General features: G+C 32.4%; 1 protein-coding gene across 3 annotated transcripts; it reads left to right on the forward strand.

The window, feature by feature from the left end:
- Positions 1–229: 229 nt before the first annotated feature.
- LOC125055369 (spliceosome-associated protein CWC27 homolog) lies at positions 230–8,869 on the forward strand. 3 transcript variants are annotated; one of them, XM_047657807.1, is made up of 10 exons: positions 230–459; positions 640–748; positions 1,075–1,175; positions 1,622–1,772; positions 1,976–2,165; positions 2,866–2,996; positions 3,437–3,680; positions 3,799–3,990; positions 7,963–8,079; positions 8,697–8,869. In XM_047657807.1, the coding sequence occupies exons 1-10, from the start codon at positions 418–420 to the stop codon at positions 8,851–8,853; spliced, it is 1,434 nt and encodes a 477-aa protein (XP_047513763.1). In that variant the 5' UTR covers positions 230–417; the 3' UTR covers positions 8,854–8,869. The 3 variants fall into 3 exon arrangements, with proteins under 3 accessions (XP_047513763.1, XP_047513762.1, XP_047513760.1); XM_047657806.1 differs by lacking the exons at positions 7,963–8,079; positions 8,697–8,869 and adding an exon at positions 4,722–5,649 and having other exon boundaries at positions 3,437–3,568; positions 3,611–3,680; XM_047657804.1 differs by lacking the exons at positions 7,963–8,079; positions 8,697–8,869 and adding an exon at positions 4,722–5,644.
- Positions 8,870–9,911: the final 1,042 nt, after the last annotated feature.

Below are 9,911 nucleotides of genomic sequence, written 5' to 3' on the forward strand. Positions count from 1 at the left end.
GACTTTAAATACTTTACCCCCATGTCATTGACTAATGACTATAATATGATACTGGCACTTGGGTGATGGGTCTTGAATTGACATTTGACAGCTACACCCGATGTTAAAGCATAACACGAAAGTTGACAGCATTCTGTTCATCTTCATTCTGTATTTACTATGTGTATGTAGCTTGCATTGATGTTTGCTATGTATTTTCATTAATTCAAATGAATATAGGAAATAGAATATAGGAATTATTTAAAACTTATAAACTAAAGATTCGTGACTTCAATATTCAGATTTGAGAATTGAGAGTGCAGAATGGCCAATGTGTATCTTTTAAACCAAGACTGTACAATGACAAAATTACAGAAATAATACAGTGTCTTACCTTTGAGTATATTTTGTTTTGTGTATAGGTAAAAGTATTTAAATATGAGTAATATTTATATTCAAGAACCTCCAGCACTCGGAAAGGTAAGAACATTTTAAAACAAAACATTTTTATTGATGAAAGCATTCCACATATATTGTATAAATCCCAATCAGCAGACAGAACTTAAAAAAAAACATAGAGTAAGTTTTGTATACTTACATTACAAACTTTATTAAAACAACTTATTAAGAAGCTTCTAAGAAAATTAATCCATTTTATAGGTGCTGTTAAAGACAACTGTTGGTGATATAGACATAGAATTATGGACAAAAGAAACTCCAAAAGCATGCAGGAATTTCATACAACTATGTATGGAAGGATACTATAATGGTATTGACATTTATGTCTTATTATTTACTCCACTATTAGATGTGTGTTACCTCTATATTTCCTGCAAAATAACTAGATTGGTCTTGTGTGGCATTTATTATAGCTTGACTGAAACCAAAGTATGAGTTATATGTATAGAGTACCAACTTGCTAAAAGCAAAGGTAAAATGTAATTTTAAATCAAGGGATAACACCAAAACATAATATTTTTTAAATTCTTATAGAATCATATATATTTTTTTCATGGATCAGATTCGTAATTCAAAAATTTATTCATTTATTAAAATTGATAGAAAAATTCAATTTCTTGAATTAATATTTTCCAGGTACAATATTTCACAGAGTGGTTCCTGATTTCATAGTTCAGGGCGGAGACCCTAATGGTGACGGTACAGGGGGAGAGTCTATCTATGGTGAACCATTTAAGGTTAGCTATGTAGTTTGTTAATTCTTATATTCTACAAATGTTATTAAACTTTTCAGTAAACAGTTAGCCATTCAACAATTATTTAGTTTTAGGACAGGATTTTATTGCCATTTTTAATTTAATCTCAATTGAGATTTAGGCAATAAGGTTGCATTGATTTATGGCCTTGTGTGCCTTTGTTAATAATATTGAATTAAAAATAAACAAGCTCTAGGACTAGGTTTTGGGCGTGACTTGTGTTTTTTCAACTTTTTTTCTTTATACCATAAGTAGGTAGGCGAATCATCAAGCCAGCACTGCTTGGTTCAATTCACTCAGTTGAATCACTCAGAAACAATGATGGTTATAATTTACTTCCCAGAATTCTCTTCTTTAATGTCTCTTAACTCATCACTGCCATATTTGTAAGATAATTTAAAAAATAAATTATATTTTTGTTATTTCAGGATGAATTCCATTCTCGACTTCGCTTCAACAGGCGTGGGCTGGTGGCGATGGCCAATGCTGGCAAGAATGACAATGGATCTCAGTTTTTCTTTACTTTAGCGGCCACACCCGAGTTACAGAATAAGCATACTATATTCGGCAAAGTAATTGGTTAGTACCACATTTATACTCTTTGCTACTGCTTGCCCAAAGTAATAGTAAAATCAACTTTGAGGTTGGAATCTTATTAGACTTAGAAAATAATCCTGTCACATAAAGACTAAAAAAAGTAGCCTTCACATAATTTAAATTGCTTAAGATTTAAAACTTGTGTAAAACTGGTGTTTTGCTTATTAATATTATTGCCTTTTCAGGTGACTCAATATACAATGTGCTTAAACTGACAGAAGGTCTAATAGGCCCAGATGAAAGGCCAGAACATGCACATAAGATAACTGGTGCTACAGTTCAAATTAACCCTTTCACTGACATTATACCGCGGGTGACTGAGAAAATAGTGGATGAGCCAAAAAAGAAAAAAAAGAAGGAGAGACAGGGGGTCAAGTAAGTAATATTTCCTGGTTTTAACATTATAATGCTTAAATGATTAAACACTAATTTCAGTAACTACTGGTTGTAATTCATTTAAAAAATTGGATAGTACGTTTGTCGGAGACACTAAAAGTTGATCGAGTTTGTTTGACACTAACGACAGAAACAAAAAAAAATTTATGTTATGGTACATTTTTCAAGTGATTTCTTTAAAATTTCCCCAGCCCGAGCTTCGCTAGAAATGTAGTTAAATTGATAGCTAAAAACACTCCAATGCAGATACCAAATAAGTTTTTATAATTAGGTGTCCTTAATTAAACTATTTAAGAAGTGTTTAAAATAAGCAATATGGTTATTTAAATTTATTTATTTACACCAGAAAAAATTAACCCGCTAAGAGTGCCAAGACTAATAAAGTGAACTGAAAACAATTATTTGTAAAATATTTTTATCTTAAACATAAATATACACATAAACAAACACTTTTACAAATATAACAACCAGTTTCCTCTTTTTTTCATCTTAAAAAAGAAATACAAGAAACTTGTATTTTTCATTACCTTTTAATAAAAAAAAATACAGTCGAAATGATACCGTCCTTCGTTTGGTTAAAAGAACAATAATTGTTTGAATTTAAACGAAGCTAACCGTAACCCAGTAGATTCCCTCTTGCCTCATTATGTATTGTGGTCATAAAAGTTCATATTTACAGGAATTTTGGCCTCCTATCCTTCGGGGAGGAGGCAGAGGAAGAAGAAGGTGAGGCAATGGAGTACCGTGGGAAGCCAAAGTCAACACATGACTTACTATCAGATCCAAAGCTTAGTAGCAAAACGGCCGCCGGTAAGAGTATAATTTTTTTTATATTTTCTTGTTTATATCATACATATAAGATTACATGACGCTAATCTTTTTTAGTTTTTAATTACATATTTATTTGTTGTTCCCACGAGAATATAAGTGCGTGCCTCCTGCTGATAGAGGACAAATATTTGTTTTTATTTTATTATTATTTATTACTTAAGAGTTCATGAGGAACATGGTGTAATGGTTGCAGCTCCTTACAAACTTTGTGTAAAACAAAAACTTGGCGATTAAAAAGAGTGGCGGAGAGTGTATTGCCAGTTCTTCTCTTCCGTTCTACGCCGACATAATTTGAGAACTGGCAATAAATGTAAAATTAGAAGCTTTTCATATATATATTTTTCTGACGTGCATAAGTGTACATTGTGTGAATAAATAATGTTGACTAAACTATCTTCTTTTTCAAAACCCCTTTTCAGAATTAGAGTTGGAACAAGACAAAGAGATGGAGCAACAATCAAAACAAGAGAGTGACAAGAAAAAAGAAGAAACAGCGGTTGCGGTTTCTAGTATACGTGATAAGTTGAGTAAAAGAGATAGAAGTCCAGAGGAAAAAGATAGCAAAAAGAGGAAAGAAGATAGTGATACAGAGAAAAGAGATAGTGATAGTGACGGAGAGTACTACTTGGGGAAGGAAAGAGATATAGAGAGGAAAAAAAAGAGGTGAGAACATTTATCATAATTAAACACACTTCTATATAACTCCGATTAAAATATCTTTGTATTATAAAAATAAACTAATTCCAGAGATTCTATAAGATAATAATCAATTCTATTTTAGAGATCAAATCCGCAGCGAAATAAAACAGCTTAGAAAGGAGATGCGTGCTCCAAAAGAAGAAAAGCCGCAAGAAGTAGAGAAAGAGACGAAAGAGAAAACTATTGAAAATAACGAAATATATCAGCAATTTGTGCAAGAGCAGGACAAATATAAAAAAATGAAGGAGACGGTACCGAAAAAGGGGGCTGCCAGGTATTTTATTATAAATTTAATTCTTAACCTACTCGATTATTTAAACTTTGAGAAACTATTTTGATTTAAATATATTAAATTTTATTACACTACAAATTTACTGAATTAAAACAAAGGCCGGTTACGGCTACAAATTTACTGTATTAAACACTAGTGAGCCGGGTAGCATGGGTGTGGCTAGAATTTTAAAGTTAAGATTTAGAAACGTCACTTAGTGCTAAGTCCGACTTCTGTACGTCAAAATGTATTTTGACGTACGTGTCGATATCTAAGTATCGTTTGAATCTCACCCTAAGTGTACGCCATAACACTTTGTACGACTGGACTTTTTTTTAAATATAGCCTTACTCAGAAATATAGCAAGAAGTAATAAAGTGCTTTTGAAATTGGTCCAATCGTTTTTGAGATTATTCGTTACAAACATGTAATCTTTTCAATTTGAAAATTATCGTACTAAGTGTAACTACCAATAGCGATACCGACCCCAACGTTTTTGTATGTTTGGTTTTTACGTCCTACCGACGCTATTGGACGGTAGAATTCTAAATTCATCAGGTTTCTTTTGAGGTTGAAATTCCTTTAAAATACGCTCAGAACACCAACTTCGATGAAAATTAAGAATAAAAATTATGCCGGCATATATATCTTTGAAATCATATGGGAATATAAAGTAAAGTGAAATCTAAAAGGCGTCGACACACTCGATACTAAGAGGAAATACGTCTTTTCAGAACCAGACGTTCGAAATTAACACGAAAACCGATGAGAAGGAAACCGTGGGTGAAGAATTTATATGAAAATCGAGATTACCCAGATAATTACACCGACTCAAAATTCTTGGAGCATTTGAGAAAAAATCTTTTTATTGAAAAAGTGACTTTATTACAAGCTGTAAAAGGCTCATTTCGCGTTGTCCTCCGATTGTGTATATGTGTGCTGTACGCTATACTATACACGTATATGTACAATAAGTGGATTCACACATACACAGTGATCTACGTGTCCGTTTTGATTATGAGTGCGTGCTACTGTTTATATGTGTGCGTGGAACGTGATATCTTAATACATTTTAAGGTTGTGTTGGTGTATATAGTTTTAGGTTATATTCTTTCGCCTATTTTGCACACACTGACAGATACGGTCAGCACAGATACTATTTACGCATGGGCAGTTATCATGATGCTGCTACATCTGATGTTTTTTGACTACGACGTCCCGGCGGCCTTTGTTTCAAAATCGCTATCGATAAATGCGGCGATTTTTGCGTCTGTTTGTCTCGTTTCGAGATTGAATACACCATTTGACGCGTTCGTTCTCTTAACTATATCTGTGAAATTTTTCGTTTTGAGCCCTAGATTTTTTAAAGTATATCTTCATTCCAAATTGTTTATAATTTTGTTTTTTATTATTTTGATTTTGACTCTGGTTGCGTTATATAGCCTTTCGGGTATTTTAATGTGCTATTTTATGCTTTTTGTGTCCGTTTTGTGTGGTTATTGTCCGTTTATGTTTGTAAAATGGCAGAAGTACAAAGATAATAAATACGGACCGTGGGATGAGGCTATACTTAATAGCTCTGAAGAAATTGATGATGATTGAAACATATAAATACTTTTACAGTTATATTTTAATTTCAAAGTCAAATCATTTATTTCAATTAGGTCTATTAAAAAGGCACTTTTGAAAGTCAAAATTACAAGGAAAAAATGTAAAAAAAAATTACTTGTTGCGCCTTCCAAATGGTTTCATATGGAGAAGAATGGTCAAGAAACTCCATACTTACTCTTTTAAAATAGTTCTTACAATATTTTGTATACATTGATTTGATATTTATTTGTGAAGACCACAAAGATTATTGTTGTAACATATATAGAACAAAATGTTTATAAGTTAAGGACGGCTAATTTTGAATAATTCTGTGACAAAGACCAAATCAGTGAAGTTATTACCATAGAACATGTGATTACGTATATCATTTCTTAATATGAGTATATATACAACTAGTATAAGTAGTACAACTAATACTATATATTATGTATTGTTTGTTTTTTATATTGTATAAGTAGTAAAATTACGTTAGATTTTTTTAATATAGACGATGTTTTATTACTATCCTTCCATAATCCTGTTTCATAGTCTACAGAAAAATATAGAATTTAAAAAAAATCCGTTAAATGAGTCATTGGCAGATTCTCTTAGCTTCTTTAGCGACCTACAATCCGAGGAAACAATCACTGAGACACATACACTGAAACGCGCCAACCAATTTATTCTAACCGCTAATGATTTATACAATTCGATCATTAGGGCCCTCCGGTTAGTCAATTAGTGGTATGACTGTCCTGCTATTAGCATGAACTGTATACCTTCTTCCTTCACAAGCACTAGATTTGTGCAATAAATCAAAGATTATTTAATTTAAGTTGCAAATACTCCTGAACAAAGAAGCCCGCAGCGTATATCGTTGTCGAAGGTTTTTGAAGTTATACTTCTTTAGGCGCGTTATGAAAAATTGATGAGAGTGAAATTTTACGATTGCGCGCGCACCGTGACACAAAGTTGTCAGTGTGATTATAGCGTGCGCGAGCGAGATGGGAATAAGACAATCTACAAGTAAAAAGAAATAGAATATGCGTGAAGTTAGCAAAGAATTTTGAATGACCATAATGACATTTACCTTTTATAAAGGAGTTTTAATTATTTTTTCAAAGAAATTTTTTGTGTAACAGCAATGTTTTTTCACAAAGACCTATTGTTACTTAGTTAAAAGGTTATGAAACTTACCAAGTTATTAAATTGAATTAATAATATAATAAAATAATAAATAATAATAATAATTGTTATTAATATTAATTAATAACTAAATGTTAAATATTATTAAATTGTTTACGTTAAATATGATTAATTAATTATATTTAAAAAAATAAAGAAGGCCAAAGAAGTATAACTTCTTACGCGCGTACATAAGTACACGCACCCTTTTTTTTTAAATAACCGTTCTTCCCAAAAAAGGTTGTCCCATTAAGAATGTAAGCAGTACCTACTTAGTGCAATAATAGAATTTTTATTATCGATGTGTGCCCATTATTTAGCGAATCTACAAAAAGAGTGAGCAAACACACGTGTAGAATTCTCAAATGGTAAATCATTAATCCTTCCACAAGGAGATAAAATAATGGTATTTCGCTTCCTCATTTCCGTTTGCTTTGCTTGTGATTACTAATACAGGAAGGGCATTCTGTAATCAATCAGTCTGTTAGGTTTGTGCGCTGTTTTGTAATTTGTTATGAGATCCAATAGTCAGTGGTAGACTTATTGATCCGTGTATTAACGGAACAAACGCAGGCTGCAATTTCCCCGTACTAGACTATCTAAAGTTAGTAATTATTTTTTGGGGAAAGGAATACTCTTCTTTAATAAAATCCCAAAAGCTCTTTTATCTCTGCCTTTCAATAAATTTAAGAAATGTATTAAAGAAAAGCTGTGTAAAAAGGCTTACTATAAAGTCAACGATTATCTAGTTTATAAAAGGGCCTGGGACTAGTGCTAGACAGGCTACTTCTAATTAATTTGCGATATTTGTCTTAAATAAGTGTTGTTTGATGATATGCTGTTTTAAAAGAGTACCGAGAGTTTTTTACGCCGGCTTTTTCTCTCGGCCTACACCCTCTGTCTTCTTTGCCGATGAGTAGGGATGCCTACAAATTCAAATTTAATGACGTGGAATAAGTGATACATGTATCTTATGTTCCATAATAAACATATTTTTGTTTTTTTTATAAGATAAAAAAAAATAGGTTTCCGAGAATACACATTGGTAGCAAAATTTATAACTTCTATCCTGTTTTTTGTTGTGTGGCCTTGTTGGTGCGGGTATTTACAAATAAAAGTGCCTAAAAAATTTTCGGTTTGTAGGCTCGCCCATTTTGCTCTGACTATTATGTGTGTGTACATAGTTTAAATTTGTTACAGGGAAGACTTCACTCTAAAGCTATTGGCCAAATTTAAGAACAAGCTACACGCAATAAAAGAAAAAGGTCCAGTTCCAGAGGAATCGACTAATGATGAGGATGTAAATACTGATGAATGGTAAGGAAATAAGAGAATTATACCCCTTGTTTCATAAACCTGTCGTATTTTAAAGAAAATTATGTAAATACTATAAATAAGATTGGTTCAGCGATTCATTTAAAAAAAAGTGCGTGCGTACAAAGTACAGCCTTGCGATTCTGTAACTCACTTTTCGAACTCACACAGCGGTTTTCGCAGCGGCACTGCTTCACGACTGATTTGAGCGCCGCTGCGAAAACCGCTGTGAGAGTTCGAAAAGTGAGTTACAGAATCGCAAGGCTGATGTCAGAAGTGAAACTTTTGTAGCAAACAAATGTTTAACTCTTGATCATATTTATACAAATCCAAAACTTTAGATTTCCGAGACTTAGAGGGAGGGCATAAGGCAATATAATGAATTGTTTTGCATAAAATATTAATATTTCATAAATTCTCTTTACGAAATTTTATTCGTATTCTATTCGAATTTCTATAAGGTAGTTCGCCCTTCTCACTCTCTCTTTCAAAAACCCTTCGACAAAAACGCTTCAAGTCTTCGTGACGTTTTCGTAAAAATTGACCCTCATTCGCCTAAAGAAGTTTCATTTCAAAAAATTACTTTCTATACCATTTTTATATATTAAAACGCTTTCCAGGATGAGTCACACATTACGTTTTGAAGAAAAAGGGGCCGTTTTAGCAAAAGATGCATCAACGAAGAGCGACGATTGGTTCGATATTTACGATCCACGGAACCCACTCAATAAGAGGAAAAGAGAGAAATCAAAGTCCGAGAAGAAGAATAAAAAATAAAGCATTTTGACGATTATTATTTGTTTTTAATTATTATGATGTCTGCCTAATGCTAGGAGAAACAGAAATATGATTTTTAATGGTCCCGCTTTTCGATGCCATGCTTACCTGTTTCTATATCAGAGACACAGAAATAATATAAATGTTACTAGACTACCCATTTTGGACACTCGAGTAAGATAGTAGAATTTTCTTATTTTATAGAACAGAGCAAACGGACAGGAGGCCCACCTAATGTTAAGTGATACCGCCGACCAATGGAATATGCTAGAGGACTCGCGAGTGCGTTGCCTGCCTTTTAAGAATTGCTAAACTTTTAAAAGCCCCTAAGTCGAAGTGGTTTGGCCATGTTCGTTTTTCAATAACCTTGCCAATCAGCAAATTATAACACTTTGCAAGTGCTACACTTTAAATATTTTATAATTATTTGGGAATAATATTTTTCCCTATTATTCCCTTTTATTTTCGAATTCAACTTCTCTTAAAATTCCTATAGAACACATTAAATCTTTTCATTATGTCTTATCATAAAACAGGGACTTTATTACGGTATTTGTTATCATGGTTACTATTATTTTTCACATCATTTAATTATAAGGTCGATTAAAGGACTGTCAATATCAAATGACGCTATTTAATCATAAAGCATAGAAACAGTAAAAACTGAACCTTTTTACCCGATTTTAAGGCTTTCTTCGAAGGATACTTATAATAATGATGGATGTCACTAGATGCCGAGGCGTTTGAGGCCTCCTTTCCTAGATGGTTTATGGCTATTTATTTATTAAATTCCAACGTTCCTTCATTTTTTTATTGCTGTTTTACTTTTATGAAAATTTATCCATACGGACTTCACCGCGGAAACATTCGGGGAGGCTTCCTAGAACCTCTAAACTTCAACATCTGTTAAAAACTCGATTTTCGAAATATTTCAATTTTCTTAGCGGGAAGTTAAAAAGAAGAATAATAAAAATATGAAAAAAAAATAAAATAATGAAACATAAAATTTATTTTAATTCGTCCAGCAAAGCGGGCGCGAAACGGCTAGTAATCAATAA

The sequence above is a fragment of the Pieris napi genome, chromosome 13, assembly GCF_905475465.1.
Source record: "Pieris napi chromosome 13, ilPieNapi1.2, whole genome shotgun sequence".
Classification (NCBI taxonomy): Eukaryota; Metazoa; Arthropoda; class Insecta; order Lepidoptera; family Pieridae; genus Pieris; species Pieris napi.